The 17,499-nt window shown below is 43.4% G+C and overlaps 1 protein-coding gene across 15 annotated transcripts in view; it reads left to right on the forward strand.

Annotated features, from left to right (window-relative positions):
• The window catches only part of DNM1 (dynamin 1), a 133,214-nt gene that overhangs the window by 58,045 nt on the left and 57,670 nt on the right, over positions 1-17,499 (forward strand). For 8 of the 15 annotated variants that reach the window (XR_014560087.1, XR_014560088.1, XR_014560089.1 and 5 more), the window contains exons 11-14: positions 12,185-12,271; positions 13,082-13,152; positions 14,465-14,516; positions 16,658-16,669. Coding sequence is in view for 12 of the 15 variants with exons in the window: in XM_083721725.1 (XP_083577851.1) it covers positions 12,185-12,271; positions 13,082-13,152; positions 14,465-14,516; positions 16,658-16,669 (222 nt within the window). In the remaining 3 variants the exon portion in view is untranslated. Of the gene's footprint in view, positions 1-2,578; positions 2,718-12,184; positions 12,272-13,081; positions 13,153-14,464; positions 14,517-16,657; positions 16,670-17,499 lie in introns of all 15 variants that reach the window. The other 7 variants (XM_083721719.1, XM_083721720.1, XM_083721718.1 and 4 more) reach the window with 3 other exon arrangements.

The raw sequence follows: 17,499 nt of genomic DNA on the forward strand, positions 1-17,499 counted from the left end.
CTATTCACATTCTTTCCTCTTTATCTTATTTCTCTCTCCTCCCCCAACAAGAGCAAATCTGTATCTGTAGTGAAACCCTTTCTAAAACGGTCATGAAGAACAGTTTCCTTCTTTCTAGTGAGGACTGGGGTATCCAGAGGTGTGAGGATCCTTTGGCCCTCCAAGTGTTGCTGAAATACAATTCCCACCATCCCTAGTCATTGGCCATGCTTGATTGGGCTGATGGGCGTTGTAGTCAACTAATATCTGGAGGGCTGAAGGTTCCCCACAATTCTTCTAAGCAATTAGGAAACAGGTAAGAATGGAAAAGTTGGAAAGAATGCAGACAGATAGAGATTGTTATCGCTGGTTCCTACAGAACCAACACTTGCAGTTTGAATTCGCCTGTGACTGAGGCCCTTGGCGCTGTGTGTGTGTGTGTGTCAGAGAGAATGAGAGAGAGGGAAAGAGAGAGAGTAAAGAGCGTTGTTTAGCCCAGCATAACCCTGTACAAGTGGAAACTGTACCAAAATGGTGCAGCATAAAGTGCTGTTGTTCAGGGAGCCAGCCAGCCATTTCCTTTTCCATTTCATTCCTCCTCACCTGTCAGAACTACCATCCTAACTGCAGCCGGGAAAAAGCATTTCTAGCCACTCAGGTTATGCGAGCCTCGAGGACAATGTTGGTCCCAGAAACACTCTTCAGCTGTGTACCTGCTCCTTCAGGGGCAGTTCTGTGCAGGGCAGGCAGTTGACCAACTTAGAATAATAGAATCATAATTTGTAGCATTGGAAGGGACGCTAAGGGTTTTCTAGTCTGATTCCTTGCAATGCAGGAATCACAGCTAAAGGTTTCCTGGCAGGTGACCATCCAACTTCTTCTTAAAAGCCTCCAGTAAAGGAGAGTCCACCTTCTTCTTTGGTTTAGTCGGAACCTCATTTCTTGTTTTTTAAATTCACTGGTTCGGGTCCTATCCTATGGAGCAGGAGAAAACAAGCTTGCTTCATCTTTCATGTGGAAGCCCTTAAGGTATTTGAAGATGACTATCATATCACCTCTCATCTAAGCAATACATACCCAGCTCCCCAAACGGTTCCTCATAAGGTTGAGTTTCCAGGCCTTTTATCATCTTGGTCATTGGCCTGTACACATGTTATCTATAAACAGAAAGTAGCACATGCAAATGTACATTGGGGTGTTTTTTGAGGGGAGGGAACTGTGCCTAATTGGCCAATGGTAGGTTTTGCAGATGCAGCCAGGAATTCAAGATTGTACAGTAGTACAATAACCAACGAAAAGGATATCACTACAACATAATGCTAGCAAGTCATCAAATAGCAATTCATTTGAAATATATCAAAAGTAAGCATGCAGTAAGACAATTAACAGTATATTCTAAAGTGAGGCCAAAGCTGGTGGCATTAGCACCTGATAACATGCCTTGTCTCCTCACACCAATATTTTTATACTCAAAAGGTAAGAAACACCCTTGTAGCTGTTTGGCAGCTGTTCCCTTATGAAAGCACACGGGAGGGGGAAACAGTTGGCACCTGATTTACGCAAGCTGCAGAATCCAGCTTTATAGTACAGAAGCTTTATTATGCAGGTTACAGAATACTATACATGATTCTGAGTTTTTAGAGCTGTTTTAGAGTCTAGCAGAGTGCATACACATGTTATGTGGCAACAGACAGGGGTAAATTTTAACTCATGTTCATCTTCAAGAGAAATGTCACACATAGTAAACGCTGCAGAAGAGAGCCTGTAGATCAGGGACAGGGAGTCTGTGATGCCTCGTGTATTGAATCTAGATTCCTATCAGCCTCAGCTGGCATGGCCAATGGTCAGGGATTATGCAAGTTGTAGTCCAGCAACATCTGGCAGGCTGCAGGTTCTCCACCGCTGCTGTAGGTCTTCCCTCTGACACATATGTTAGCGTTTTCAGGGTTACTTCTTCAAGGACCTTAAGCTGCATGTGTGTGCTTTTTAGGTGTCCACATAGAAAGCAACCTTGAGGATGGATGAGAAATGACCTGAGGCCCCAGTGAGACTCTCAATAGGGAGATGAAGGCTTCATTTTTTCAGGAGTCAGAGAGAGCGGTAGGGTTGGAGAGGAAGGGATCCCTGCATTTACCCATCTGTCCATTTCACTGGCCACACCCTGGCTTGCAGTTTTTCATTCCATCTTTTCTTCCCCCTGTAGAATCCACCTGATGCTTGGCAGCACTTTGGGTCCTTTAGTGACGCTCACTTGGGTTACATTTGCCTAAGGCAGAGATAAACAACATCGTTCCTTCCAGATGCTGCTGGACTTTAGCACCCTTCAGCTCCAGCCAGCTTGACCAATGGTCAGGGGTGGTGGGAGCTGGGAGTCCAGCAACATCTGGATGGCACCACATTGGCTACCCCTGGCCTGTGGAGTGAACCAAAATCTCATTTTTGCCTTGTGTTTTTCTCTTCTCCCTTTCTCTTTCTCTTTCTTCCTTTCTTCCCCTCCCTCCCCTCTGTCCTATCTCTTTCTTTCCTCCTCCGTCTGCTTCGCACTCCTTTCTTCTTGTTGTTGTTGCTTCTCTCCTTCCCTGCTCCTTTCGCCACGCAGAACGGGTCTCTTCACGCCTGACCTCGCTTTTGAAGCCATAGTGAAAAAGCAGGTGCAGAAACTGAATGAGCCATGTCTGAAGTGTGTGGACATGGTAGTGAGTGAGCTCACGTCCACCATCAGAAAGTGTAGCGAAAAGGTAAAGAAACCGTACGCCCCCAAAGAGAGGGAACCTTGGCACAATGCCACTTTGCACCCAGGCATATCCATCCATCCAGGGACAGAGACACAGGAGCTAATTTCTTGGTACGCCAAGTGCAGCGATCCCTGCCAGCAAAAAGAGGAAAATTAGGGACGTGTGCCAGAGTTTGGCTCTTGGTTTGTTAGTAGGCAATAGGCATTGAGTTCTTTAAATCAGTTGGGTTTTTAAATTATTATTTAGTGTGTTGATGTGAAGCTTCTCATCACCAAGCGACCTCAAAGCAGTTTACGTAAGAATAAATAAATCATATCACTAAAAATCACAGAACAGAATTAAAGTAATATTGATATAATGAGGATTTGCAGGTGGTGGCAAATCCTACAGTATGACCATGCCAATTGACTTCGTACAAAGTCCGGCATGCCACTGGGTCACAGAAGGGTACAATCTCATGGCTTTATATCTGTCCATTGTCCAGTGTCTGGAACAAGGTTAGACAACCTGGTGCCTTACAGATGTTGCTGGACTACAGCTCCCACCATCTCTGACCATTGGCCGTACTGGCTGGAGTTGATGGGAGCTGGAGCAATGAGCATACAAGGTTTATACCCTACTGTTTCCAGTAAAAGGGATAACAGCCTCTCAGTGAAGACCTGATTCAACCTCATTCTTGGTTATATGAGTGAAGGAACTGTGAACAAGCCATTTGCACAGCCAATAATAAGTAACCCCATGCTGTGTTTGTGATTGCAAACTGGCTCGATCAACACCATAACATCTACCATGACACAGCCATCTACCTGCTTCCTAAGTACCTAGTAATGCATTCATTTACAAATGGCTACTAACCACGGTGGCTATGCTTTGCCTCAATTGTTGCAGGAAACCACGGGATGAGAGAGGGCTCTTGGGTTTGGGTCTTGTTTGCAGGTTTCCCATTCAGGCATCTGGTTGGCCAGTTTGAGAACAGGATGCTAGACCAGATGATTCCCCTTTTGCCTTGTTACGTAATTCCAGATGGTATAATTAAGCAAATTAACCATCTTGCTCTTTCAGACTTTAAGGTGGTGTTGGTGATGGTAGTGTTGTTCTCAAGCTCTTTAGGGGGAAGAGGGGCCCAAATTAATAAATGATCCACTTACAATGTAATATTGTGTCTGCCATCACTCAGAGCCAACTGCTATAAATTTCGTAAGCTAGGAATTCAGAAGTCAGCTGGATAGAAAGGGTGATTGCTTATTAGCAAGCCCTTTCTTGTTATACTCTCCCTTTGTTTCAGAGTAAAGTCTTGTTGCAACACACACACACACACACACACACACACACACACCCCGGCCCCAATTTCAAACTGTCCCTGATTTGCATGTTGAAAACCTGTTTTATTTTATTTTCCCCATCTGGAAAGCCAAACTTTTGAGAACAAGGAAGCAGAGAAAGAGATTGTGGATATTTTAAAAAAACAACCAAATAAATAAATTGGGATTGATATTCCAGATCTCTTCCAGACGGTGCCATCTCACATCTGCCAGATCAGTGCTGTTTTCCTGAACCTGTGGACTCCATCAGGGGGCACCACACACCTCTTTAAAGAGGCCAGCTTGCCCTTTAGTTGATACATTCATTGATTACAGCTGGATTAGAGTCCCAACAATTCACTCTCCCTGCTCAGGTAAAGTTGCAAGTGCTGTACTAAAAACCACTCGTGTTTCTCTCCTGTATTCCAGGACTGGATCTGGCAATCTCAAAGAGATATTCCCAGGTTTGAGAGAGTAGAAGTAGGAAGAGTGCCTGCACACAGCAGTCCGAAATGAGAAATGCAAAAACAATTTAAGGCTGCAATCCTATACCCCATTATCCTGGGGTTAAGTCCCATTGAATTCAGTGGGACTTCTGACTGGATGTGTGGCTTGCACCATGAGTCAATTGCGAAAATGTCAGAGGTCACGTTAAATGAATCTTTAACATGCATGTCTTTTTAAAAGAATGCAAATAGCATCCTGAAAATTAATGGGGTTGCATCAAGTGGGTGGGAAAGGAAGATTTAACCCTTTCCTTCTGTGCTGTGCTCCTGAGCAAAATCTCTTCTCTGAAGTGACAGCTTGGGAGAAGAGGGTTCCAAGACAATCAAGCAACATTTTCTTAGTTCCTGCACCTCTTTTCAAGAGACGTTTTATACCCCACTTTCCTTCAGCACTTTAATTCTTGCCCTGCAGCTCCCCCTCTCTTTGTGACTTGTTTTCTCCCACTGAATAAGGCAATGCTCCACTTTGGGCTCTTTCCTCTTATTTGTTGGTAGAGGAGTCAGGTCCACCTTTCTTGCCCTCACTGTCACATTACAGACAGTGTCACATGCTTAGCAGATATATCTTGAAAACTCAAATCCCAGAACCCAGAAGGTCCTGGTCCTAGACCTGGATTGGGTGGAAGAAGAGTTGATGTTTCTGCTTCAGTAGGTGGACTCCTTCCCTCTGAATCAGCTATGAATACAAGACATGCCTTTTGTAATGCTGGCTATTAGTCTAACACAAGCCTGTGCTCAGGGAATTTCTATGGAGTTCTAAGAGAAATGCTAATCTAGGTGCCTTGAGGCCTACATGTTAGGTGAATTGTGTTTGCTTGTTTGTATGCGTGCACTCACTGGACCTTCCTGGTTCCGTGAGTGAATTTCTGTTCTGAATATTCCATCTCACCCCCGGAGTGACTTGCTATAAGCCGCAAGGAAAGGCAGACCTGAGTTATAAAACCCCATCCCCGTCCATCAGCAAAAGATCATTACTAATCATTGCAAATTGCACGGGAAATGAATCCATCTGTTTTTCTGAGCGGTCTGTGTGGGTGTGGATGGATGTGTGGGTGCATATAACTGAGCCACAAGAAAAGATGGAAAAACTTAGCTGGTGCTGAAAAAAGAACGAAAAGCTGGAGGAAGAGGTGAAAGTGTAGGGAAACAAATTATTCTTTCGGTTAGGCCTGGCAGGCCTGGCTCTGACATTTCATTTTACACATGACAAGACTCTTCACAGCCTGAACGCGCTGGTGTTGTTACATCACCTCAACAGGATGGCCCCCCCACCCCACCCCCTTTATAATGGCTCTGCTCCTCTGCCTTTTCTTGAGAGCCTGACCCTGAGAAATCAAGCAGCTGCCACTTTTCCGACAGGGAGATAGAAAGATGGGAAATTCAGGTTTAAGACAGGAATCTTTTCAAGCAAGGGCCACCAGCCCTTCCGTCAGGCAGAGTGAGGGGACCGGGATGTTCAAGGGCAGAGCTGCGACTGCCACGTAGCCTGGTCTGCAAACCCTTACTCAGAACTGGCCTTTTGCCCCCAGGAACAGTGGATAATGGTGGCCCAGAGCCTGCGTTTAAGTGAGATTCAGCTGCCTGGGCAGCTTCTGTACCAGGGAATTTGCGTGATCTTGCTCCTTCCTTCAGGCAGCAAAATGTCTTAGTCCAGCAAAGGCATGGGGCAGGAGTTTGACACAATTTGCATTGATGGGCAAAATTACCTAATTCACACTTTACAGAACATTGTGTGAGCTGAAATGCAATGAGGTTATCCACCAAGTAAGATGCAAAAAGTGCATATAGTAAGGTAAATAAACATGCATAAAAGTCAATGCAGTAGGTGTGATCCACACTTACTTTTGCCCCACTCTTTCCAGGCACAGGTCTGCACTTCAAAACACTGTGTCTGAGTGCTCTTTAAAGCTGAAGCGCAACAAACAGCCATTTGGGTTTTCCATGGATTGCTCCAGTTTGGTGGTAAAGAGCAGTTTTCATGTCGAAAGCTCCAGGGCAACAAAGCTTTCAGACATGAAGCTTTAAAACATGGACTGTGCCTGGAAAGCTGGAGGAAGGATGTGTGTGGATAAATGAGTCCCTAGCTAAAGTAGTGTACAATAATGCTTACACAAATGTACATATTAGGAGACATTTGCACTATAATGCTTATGAATTCTCACACAGACTTTATTTTTTTATATACTGTATAAACTAATGTGTATCATAGAATCATAGTTGGAATAGAGTTAGGGTCATCTGGTCTAACCCCCTGAATTGCAGGAATCCTGGCCACAGCTGCCCCTGGGTGGACAATGACAATGTGAAAATGTGGAGAATTGGGAAAAATGAGAAACTGAAATTAGCAGATTTACTCATCCCTAGTCTGGCCCTGCCAGGCCTACCTGAAGACATCAGGGGTTGAAACTGGAGCTGTCAGCAGGCCGAACAAATGTTCTACCAATGAGCTATAGTGCTTTTCACCTGTTTATTTTCTGTGTTGAGCCAGGCTGCTGTTAAAGGTGCAGGGGCTCTGTCAGAGAAGGTGGCCACCAACCTTCCACTTGCAAAGTAGTAATTACTAGCTCTAGGCCAGGCCGAGGATAACCATTTCAGCAGTTGCACCAGCCCATATGTAGCTTTGTAAGAAGCATGGCAGCTAGGACCTGAGCGAGGAAGCCGTCAGAACCGTAGAGGAAGAAGCGAGGGCAGAGGGAGGTGAGAGGAAGAAGCAGAGACTTGATTGGAGATTTGGTCTGAGGTTGTCCACTGCGAGTTCCATAGCATAGAAGAAAGTTCCTAAGTTAGGGAGACACCTGTAGATGCAGCTGTCACGTTCTGGCATAAAGGACATGATGGTGAAAGTCCAGGAGAAGGAAATGTGCACTTGGCAAATATTTGAGAACTGATTTCCAAGCCAGCCCCCTTTCTTAGGTTTCACCTGCTCTCCTGTTCAGGATCATGGCATTTCTGGGTGCTTCGTCGTGCTACTGCCTCCCCACCTTGCCCCTTTGCATCCTGACGCATGATCCCTTGTGGGCGTGGTGTCCCGTGGTGTGCCTGTGGCCTGCTCTTCCCCAGCATCGCTTGACCCCATGCATGCGCTAGGTGTGGTGTCTCTCCCACATGAGTTCTGGTGAACATGGCTATGACAGTTTTCCTTTCCTTCTGCTTTGTTTGAAAATTTTATCAAATAGTCAAAGTTTTGAATAAACTGAGAGCATTTCACAGATTAGAGTAGTTTGTTTTGTGTCAACAAGATGGTTATTGCTTTTCTATTTTTCCAACAACAAAAAAGCTGAGAAAGATTTTCCAATTTCCTGGGGGGTTTTTTCTGGCACGGTTTCTTCTATCTTAACCAGCAAGAAGTAAGGATGTTTCTCCCTCTGTCTGAAGCAGGTTTGGGGACGCCCTATTCCCATCAGCCCTAGTCAACGTGGTCAGTCCAAAGGGATGATAAAAGCACAGCAACACTTAGAGTTGTTATTGTGTTCATTTCTGGCTGCCTGACCTCAAAAAGGAGATTGTAGAGCTGGAGAAGGTTCGGAAAACGGCAACGATAAAGGGGATGGAGTGACTCTCCTATGACGAAAGGTTGAAGCATTGTGAGATTTTTAGTTTAGAGAGACTACAAGTAAGAATTGACATGATAGAAGTTCATTATGTATAACATGAAGAAAGTGCGCAGAGAAATGATTTTCTCCCACTCTCATAACACTAGAACTCATGGATATTCAACAACGTTGGAGCGCTCTTGTGATTGAATCTTTCATGTAGGTTTCCCAGAGGCATCTGGTTGGCCCCTTGAGGACAGGATGCTGGACTGAGTGGACCATTGGCCTGATCCAGCAGGCTCTTATGCTCTTACGGAGGGCTGCAGCTTGCCCTTCCCTGATCTAAAGCAATAAGCAGCTAAATATTCAGACATTCCAGTCTTAGTGATGTCAAATGTTGCAGTTGTGCCTGCCCTTAAAAATGACTTCAGTTAGAAGATTCACAATGAAATATACTTTATATACTCTGTCCAGTCCTTGCCTGACTGTTTTACAGCTTCCTATGCACATTTTCTCAGAAGTCTCATTATTTCTTTTTTCTAAATATGTTTTATTGAGTTTTACAGAACATATTTCAATTTAAACATATCGTTCGCCTTCACATTTATGATTCTCAGAATCCCCAGACTTCCCACCGCCCTTCTCTGGTTTTCAATGTCAATCCCTTTTTCTTTCAGCTTATCCATTTTTTATCTAATTTGTTAACAATATTATTACCTTTTTCTGCTGTGTTTCGTACGTTACAAGTATTACTCTAATCCTGCCAAAGTTTTTAGTTGTTTACAGTGTTCTCTTAAATAAATTATGTATTTTTCCCATTCTTTCTTAAACTTCTTCTCATCCTGGTCTCTCATTCTCCCCGTCAATTTTACCGTTTCAACATAGTCCATCATCTTCATTAGCCATTCTTCTTTGGTTGGAACCATATCTTCTTTCCAACTCTGGGCCAGTAATATTCTTGCTACTGTTGTCACATACATAAATAGTCTTTTCTGCTCTTTCAGAATCTCTGTACCTAAAATGCCTAACAAAAAGGCCTCTGTTTTTCCCACAAAAGTAATTTCAAACATTTTCTTCAATTCATTATATATCATTTCCCAGAATGCTTTAGTTATCTTGCACCACATATGTAGAACGTGCCTTCTTTTTCTTTACATTTCCAACATACATTAGAAGCAGTTCTATACATTTTAGCTAATAAATATCACTGGTGTTAAATACTATCTATACATCATTTTCATATAGTTTTCCTTCAACGAACAGCCCTTTGTGAATTTTAGATCTTCCTTCCATAATTTTCCCCAAAACAGAAGTTGGATATTATGCCCAGTATCTTGTGCCCATTTTATCATTACCCATTTTATTTCTTCGTGTTTTGTGTGCCATTCTATCAACAGTTTATACATGCAAAATAATAACTTCTCATTATTTCCCAATAATTCCTTTTCATACCTTGAAAATTCTGTACTATATCTGTACTAAAATTCTGTACCAAATCCTTTTTTCTCATCTACTTTAAACGTATCATTTACATATCTCATTCTTTTCAATGGGGCTTACTTCCAGGTAAGTGTGCACAGGATCGTGACCATTTCATGTTCAATTATAATCTTGCCTATCAGCTTCAATTTAAGTAAGCATTGAGATGTTTAGTTCATAATTTTTTTCCTTAGTGTTTGCCTTTATATTTGCAGTGTAATACAACGTGCTTCTGGAACCAAAAATATGGATTGCTTAACAATGTAACCAAATTCTTTCCAATGAGTCTAAATCTTATTGTTTCACAAAAAACAGTAACACAACTTGTAAATAAGACCAAAATGCTTCAGTACAGAGAAGCAATATTATCCCATGCTGTTCAGCTTTCTGATACTCAATGCATCCATTTTTGCTATGTACCAGGCCACGCAAAATTAGCTATAATTGCCACTCCTAATTTCAGCTGCACAGTTACCATTGTCAAGGAGGCATATCTGCTATTTTAATTTCAGCCAAAGTGACATAGTATGTTTCTGCATACTGTATTTATAGTCTATCCTATGTTCCAAAATTTCAAAGCAGTTTGCAGTTTGAAAAGATGCATATGCCAAAACACAGTCCTTATTAATCCTAATTAAGCACATGAATTATTTAAATTATTAATCATTAAACTAAAACAATAGGGGCTATAAAATGTCTTAAAAAAACACCTGTCAAAATGCAAAATTCTTCTGATACACCACACATCTTATATTACCCTTGGTATGACTATCCATGTTTTGACATGTGCACAGGTGCTTTGGGCCTTATTGTGAGCAAAATTATTTCTTATTATTTTAGCATCTTAGATGCTGTTTTCCTCTCCAAGGATCTACCCAGACATTAATATCAGGCGTAGCCCTTTAGGTCTCTGTCTCCTAAAGAACTGTGCAAAAACTATTTCCAGTGCTAGGGTTTAGTAATGATAAGGGAGAGTGTCTTCGGCATGTGGATAATGCCTGTATCTCACCAGTGGTAATCACAACTAGCCATTCCTCTCCTTACACTTACAATTATAGTGCAAAACAGCTTGCACCAACCTACTGCATATCTTCCAACATTCCCGAGAAGAAAATTGAGATGATGTCTTTCTGATGCTTCATTCTGTGCAAGTCAGGTGACTTGTGCAGGACTGCACACCAAAACACCACTGCTTATCAGGGTTGGAGAAGGACAACGGAAAGAGAGAGCAGAGTAAACATATTTTGAGGTGCAGCTACATGTCCACGCCTCCCTCTCCGGGCCCTTGATTTACCCAGGTAGCACGAGGGGAGCCTGTCCAGAAGTCCCTTCCCATCACCCAGATAGTGAGGCAGAGCCCTAAGTCCCTCTCATGATGCCCAGGCTTTTTCATTCCTAAATGCAGATTCCCATGAAACTGGTCCCTCCACCCACTTTAAGCCCCTGAGGTGGGAATTCCCTCAGTAGTGCTTCCCACCAATTCTAACTATTGCAGCCTAGCCCATTAGGGCTGTGGGGGCTGAGAACTGGCAGCGCCGGAGGCAGTTCCTTCTCTCTGTGGAAAATGCTGCCACAGATGTGCCCTGAGTGGATGAAAACAAACAGCATGCCTCCTTCCCAACACCGCTGCCACCCCATGAACTGCTTCTACAGCCCCCGTCCTCTGACAGAGAGAAATTGGGGCGCCCAGGGTGGCTTTACTAATTCCATGGCTGTCCCAGCAGAAATGGGGCTGTTGAATGGTATGCTGTTGCTGTCCAGATGTGCTGGGCTACAATTCCCATTAGTCCTAGCCAGCACATATGGAGTCCAAACATCTGGAAGATTCTGGGTTAAGCATAGTTGGTGTAGACAGCTACAGGTCAATAGTGTATAACTTCCAGGTAGCCTTCAATCCTAGTGCCTTTAATTTAGGAATTAACTGAGTGGTCCAGGTTAATGATTACTGTACTGACTAAATCGTACCAACCACTGCTTGTAGCATCCTGAGATGAGGTCAGGCATCAGATGCCTTTTCTTAAGATTTTGTATCTTCATACTTAGTTTCCGCAGAGAATCTACTATGTGCCTTGCACAGTAGGGCAGGGGTAACCAATGTGGTAACCTCTGGATATTGTTGGACTGAAACACTGGTCATCCCTGATATTGGCCCTGCTGGTTGGGGCTGTTGGGAGGTGGAGGGTGCCATTTTGGCTACATCTGGAGAGCACCATGTTGGCTACCCCTGCAGGAGGTTGAATCTTGGCCATGTAGCCCAGATTCCAAACATCCCTCAAATAAAATGAATTCAGATCTGGAGGCCAAAAGAATAATCTAAGAAGACACATTGACAGATGGCTGTTCTGCTAAACGTTTCCTGCTGGTGAGAATAGGGGGATTTAGTTCCAGCAAAGCTGCCTCTCAAACATATCAAACCAGACCAAGATGCTGACTAAGATGTAAAGAAGAGCAAATGTTGTATCATGGCTGGAACTTGGAAAATCTCTCCGCTACTTTTCTTTTCTATACCTCCCCTCTCCCACCCCATCCCAACTACCAGATCTTCTGATGAGGACTGAACAGTGGTGGTAGCAACAGTAATTTCCTGGCCTCTTTCCACCCTATATTTCCCCATATGCACATGTTCTTCCCCCCCTTCTCTTCCTGTGCAGCTCAGCCAATACCCACACCTACGGGAGGAAATGGAACGAATTGTTACAACCCACATCCGCGACCGAGAGAGCAGAACCAAAGATCAGGTGTGTGTGGAGGGGGTTCTCATTTCACACACACACACACACACACACACACACACACACGCACACACCCAGCCTCGAGCACAGATGGGAATCTGCCATGGGCTAAGATCTTGAAAGGGCCCCCTTCTCTCCCCCACTCTCTCTCACAAACAGGTCTGCTCCTCTTCTTCAGTGTCACAAACTGTTTTTTCACCCACTTAATACTGGTGATGCTGAGAAAGACAACCAGAGGATGTCACTGCCTGCCCACCTCTCTGCCTCTCAAACAAGGAGGTGGCAGGAGTGGTGAGGAAGAGCAATGGCCGGTGGTGCTCTGCAAAGCCTGGGGCTGATGGGATAGAAAGGTGTTCAGTAAGTGTCTAAAAATTGAGGCAGAAGGTGCCCGCTAGGTCTCTATTGGCAGAGCATTCCACAATCCTGGGCTGATGCCACTAAAGGCTGGGTTTCTTGTTGTCAAATGAGACTCGCCAATCTGGGGAACGACCAGCAATGCTACTGCAGATGATCTCAGTGATGGAGCTGGGATAGAAGGGTTCAGGCAGTCCCTGAAGTACCAGTACCTAAGTTGTTCAGGGCTTTAGTAAATACAAGGACCTTGAACCTGGCTTGGTGGGTAGTCAGTGAAGATGCTCTAACAAGGGTGTCACATGTTGTCAGCCAAATACCCCCGTCAATATTTTGCACCGGCTGGAGCTTCCGAACCAGGCCCACGTGGTTCCAAGGGCAGCCCCACATGGAGCACATTGCAGCAATCCAGCAAGTAACTGGCTTCACCTTTTTCATTCCTCTCTTCTTATCTTCTCTCCCCAGGTCATGCTCCTGATAGATATTGAACTAGCCTACATGAACACAAACCATGAAGATTTTATTGGATTTGCCAAGTAAGTACCAGCAATGAGGAGATGACATGTTTTTTTTTTCCTGGAGGAGTAGCAGTTATGTTCATCAGTTGCAGCAAAAAGGATAAAAGAATATTGAGGTACCTTAAAAACTAAAAGGTTCTGGGCAGACTGTGTTGTCCCACTTTCGTTCTGCTGTCGTGCAAGAGGGCCACCCCTACAGATGGCAATCATACAATGACAGAACTAATAAAACAGAAGGATGTGTGGACAATCCAGACTAAATCCATCACTAATGCACTATTTTTGCATCAGTGACATGTTGCACAATTAGCCCTGCAAGAAAACAAGATTCTGGAGGGACCTTTAATTATGGTTTTTATCTTCTGCATTGCATTTCCCACAAGTTTTTCTGCCATCAGCTCAGGAATACACTTCATGCATCTGATGAAGTAGATCCTAACCCATGAGCGCTTAAACAACTTTAAGGTGCCACAAGACTTGGGCTCATCTACACTTCCATTTGCCTTCTGCTTTCCCCTCGGGAAACCCATGGTTTAGGGCTGAATCGGAATGAATGGCAAGCAGGTTTCCTGCTAATTGCTGTTTGTTCTGATTTAGCATCAAAGAGCAGGTTTTTCAAGGGGAAGTGGCAGGACAAAGGCAAAACCACTCGAATCCATGCCTAGAAACCACAGATCATGTGTAAAACTGTTCATACCCATGCTTTCTAGGCACAAGAAGTGAGAATGAGCCCTTGTTCATGTTTTTCTAGAACTCCATACAATATTCTACCAGGTTTTGTTCTTTGTGGTGAGCTGGGTGATGTATTTTGCCTGTAGTTTTACCAATGTAATTCCCATCTTTTTCTGCTCCTTTGCACGTTTGGTAAAAAGTGACAGTCTCATCTGCACAAGACACCTGGGATGTGTAAATATCTCCTTTCTTCCATTATTATTTTTAGAAGTCCCATGAAATAGCAGTTATAATACTGCACAGCATTATATCCTAAATTTCACAAGCAGAGAACCTTGTGTGCTGAGAATTAGTAGCAGTTACCCACTTAAGAAAGAGCATTGCAATATCTGAGTTCTCTTATTGTTGGCAATGAGAACTTCTTTCCTGGGAATAATACCTACAGTGTGTGTGTGTGGGGGGGGTATTTTCATGACAGGAGTTGGGAGGAGGGGATAAAAATTAAACTTCCCCCCTCCAGAGAGAGCAATTCAGGCTAAGCGTGGATTTCAAGCAGGGGCCAAGAAATCTGGATTCATATGAGCCATCCCAAGAGAGTCAAAACTGGAAAAGAAAAGAAAAACGTCTTCAGCTTTTTTTTTTTTAATTTCTCATGCAGTGCTCAGCAAAGGAGTAGCCAGATGAGCAAGAAGAAAACAGCTGGGAATCAGGTAAGCCCCTTTCGTGGCTATCCTGGGCCACATTTTAAAGCCTTGAGATGGATGTTCACTTTGCTTTGCAGGAGGCAATGGAAGTTTCATTAACACATCTTGGAAGGCAGGAGGAACCGAAATGTCAACTCATCGAACCCATTTCACTGAAGCAAAATATTCCATACCCAGGGTGGTAGGGGAGTCCTGGAGGGTAATCCTCATTAGGGCCTTAATATTCATTTAACTTTACAAATGTAAAGCTTTAATTGTATTGTTGCCTGCTAACTCCACTGGTTGGCCTGAAATAAGTTTCTTGAATTAATCGTTGGATACACACTTCCTAATGGTTTTCTTTTATTTTTTTAAAGAAAACAACCCACTTTTGTTACAGTCTTATACCTCACTGGTAGTTGTATACTTGTCTCTGCATGGTGTATGGAGGGATAACCTTGTGGATGGTGATAGTGGCAGTAGTAGTAATAATAATAATAATAATAATAATAATAATAATAATAATGGCAATTGATAGGATCCAAACAAAGTTAGGCTTTAATTCTTTCCACCCACCTGGGAATAAATATTACTGAAATGAGTAGGACTGAATTTAGCTGTTACTATCTTTTCAGATTGACTTCAATGTGGCCAAAGAGCATAATATTAATAGTAATAATAGAATAACAGTTGTGCTCATTGTGGTTTTGGTTTTCATTACTGAATTTCTAAAGTTGCTCTGCACTTTACAAAAATTAAGAACAGCATGGTCCTTTCTCACAGGCTTAGAGTTGTAGCCAAATACAACTATTTTGTAGAGTTGATCCATTTAAATTAATGGACCTAAGCTAGGCTGCATTCACATGACAGTTTATTCCATTTCCATGACTTTTCTCTAACTGTTAAGTTCTGCATTAATACTTGAGCTTACACATGACTCAAAAGCCACTTCTGGAACAAAAGCCGAATTTAGTACAAATTTAGTGCTCGTTTCCATGTTATTTGATTCCAGAAAATAATCCTTTTGCAAATAATATGGAACTGAGTGTTAAACATGCACTGTATTCCATTATAGTTCCACTATATTCCACTAGTTTTGGAAGTGGATTTTACATGTTGTGAAAGTTCAAATGTAATGTGGAACAGTTGAAAAACGTCATTGAAATTGAATAAGCAGCCATGTGAACACAGCCTATGTCATGTCTCTCAGTTCCAGTGGGTCTTCTCTGCGTACATTTAGCATTGTATACAACCTTTATTATCGAAAGAATTACGTGAGAACAAGATATCCAAAGCTGAAAAGGTTGCATTTTTAAGGAAACATCTGGGGTGTTATTCAATCTTCTAAAGTTCTTACGAGTTCGGAAATTTTCAGGCCCCGTTTGGGTGGGGTAAAGAACTTCCTACGCCGCAGCCCCTGTGTCACCATGGGACAAAACCACAGCTGTCAACATTTCCCTTTTTTAAAGGGAAATTCCCTTATTCCGAATAGGATTCCTCACAAGAAAAGGGAAAAGTTTACAGCTATGGACAAAACATCCATTTACGGTGTGTTTAAAGCACAGAATTGTTTCCCCCTATTGCTGAGGGATCAATCCTGTATTCAGGGTTTCCGCTTTCTGCTGGAGGAATCTTCAGCACACAGTTGCCAGATTACAATTCTTGCTGTTCATTAAAGGAAGCTGTGACAGTTAAAGTGGTATAAAATAAATATAAAGGTGTAGCATGAATGTAACCACAGACCTACCACTAGGTGGACTTAGGCCCAAGGCCCTTTCTGAAAAGGCTACTTCTTCAGTGCCTCTCAGGCAAGGCCAGCCACTTTATACCACCCAAGTGGGAGAGGAGGAGGCCCTGCAGACCTGTTCAGTCTGTTTCACTTTTAGGTGCTTTAAAACCAAAACAAAACTCCCCCCCCCCTTTTACCTAAGCAGATTTTGTTTTGTGATGTGGTCTTTTTGCTGTTTTTGCAACTAGAGTGCTGATTTAGCAAAAGGTTCTAGTGATAAATGTTTGGTTTTGTTATATATTTATATTTTCCCCCTCCCCCTTTATTTTTGGAGCCTAGTTTCTTCCTCCTCCTCCCGCTTTCTTGAGTAATGATTTCTCCTTTCTTTGCTCCCGTCTTTGCTGCTGCTGCTGTTGTTGCTATGGCCCTCTTTTTGCAGGATGAGATCCTGGTGAGTAAAAAAGGCCACTCAATGTGCAGTGCTAACAAGTACTAATTTAGGTGCATCTGGGGAAAAGCTGGGATGCCTCCGTTGGCTGCAGACGGGGCAGGGAGACAAAGTACAGTAAACCCTAATACTATGTCCGGCAGAACAGAAAATGAGGGAGCAAAAGTCACTAGTTGGTGAACAGAGTGAAAATGGGTTTTCATTATTATTCTTTATTAGATTTATTCATTAGATTTATATAATGTCCTTCATCAAAAGACATTTAATACTGTTGACCATGGTATCCTTCTCGACTGTCTAGAGGAGCTGGGAGCACTTTTATACAGTGGTTCTGCTCCTTCCTCCTGGGCCGTGTTCAGAAAGTGGTGGTGGGGGATGAGTGTTCAGACCCCTGGGCTCTCACTTGTGGGGTGCCTCAGGGTTCTGTCCTCTCCCCCATGCTTTTTAACATCTACATGAAGCTGCTGGGAGAGATCATCAGGGGGTTTGGGCTGGGTGTTCATCATTATGTGGCTGATACCCAGCTCTACCTCTCTTTTAAATCCGAGATCAGTGAGGATGGTTAAGGTCCTGTGTGAGGGTCTGGAGGCTTTTGGAAGATGGATGGCAGCTAACAGATTGAGGCTGAATCCTGACAAGACAGAAGTACTGTTTTTGGGAGATGGGGCGGGCAGGTGTGGAGGATTCCCTGGTCCTGAATGGGGTAATTGTGCCCATGAAGGACCAGTTGCACAGCCTGGGAGTCATTGTGGACTCACAGCTGTCCATGGAGGCGCAGGTCAATTCTGTGTCCAGGGCAGCTGTTTATCAGCTCCATCTGGTACGCAGGCTGA

This window comes from Podarcis gaigeae (assembly GCF_964106915.1).
Source record: "Podarcis gaigeae genome assembly, chromosome: Z".
Classification (NCBI taxonomy): domain Eukaryota; kingdom Metazoa; phylum Chordata; class Lepidosauria; order Squamata; family Lacertidae; genus Podarcis; species Podarcis gaigeae.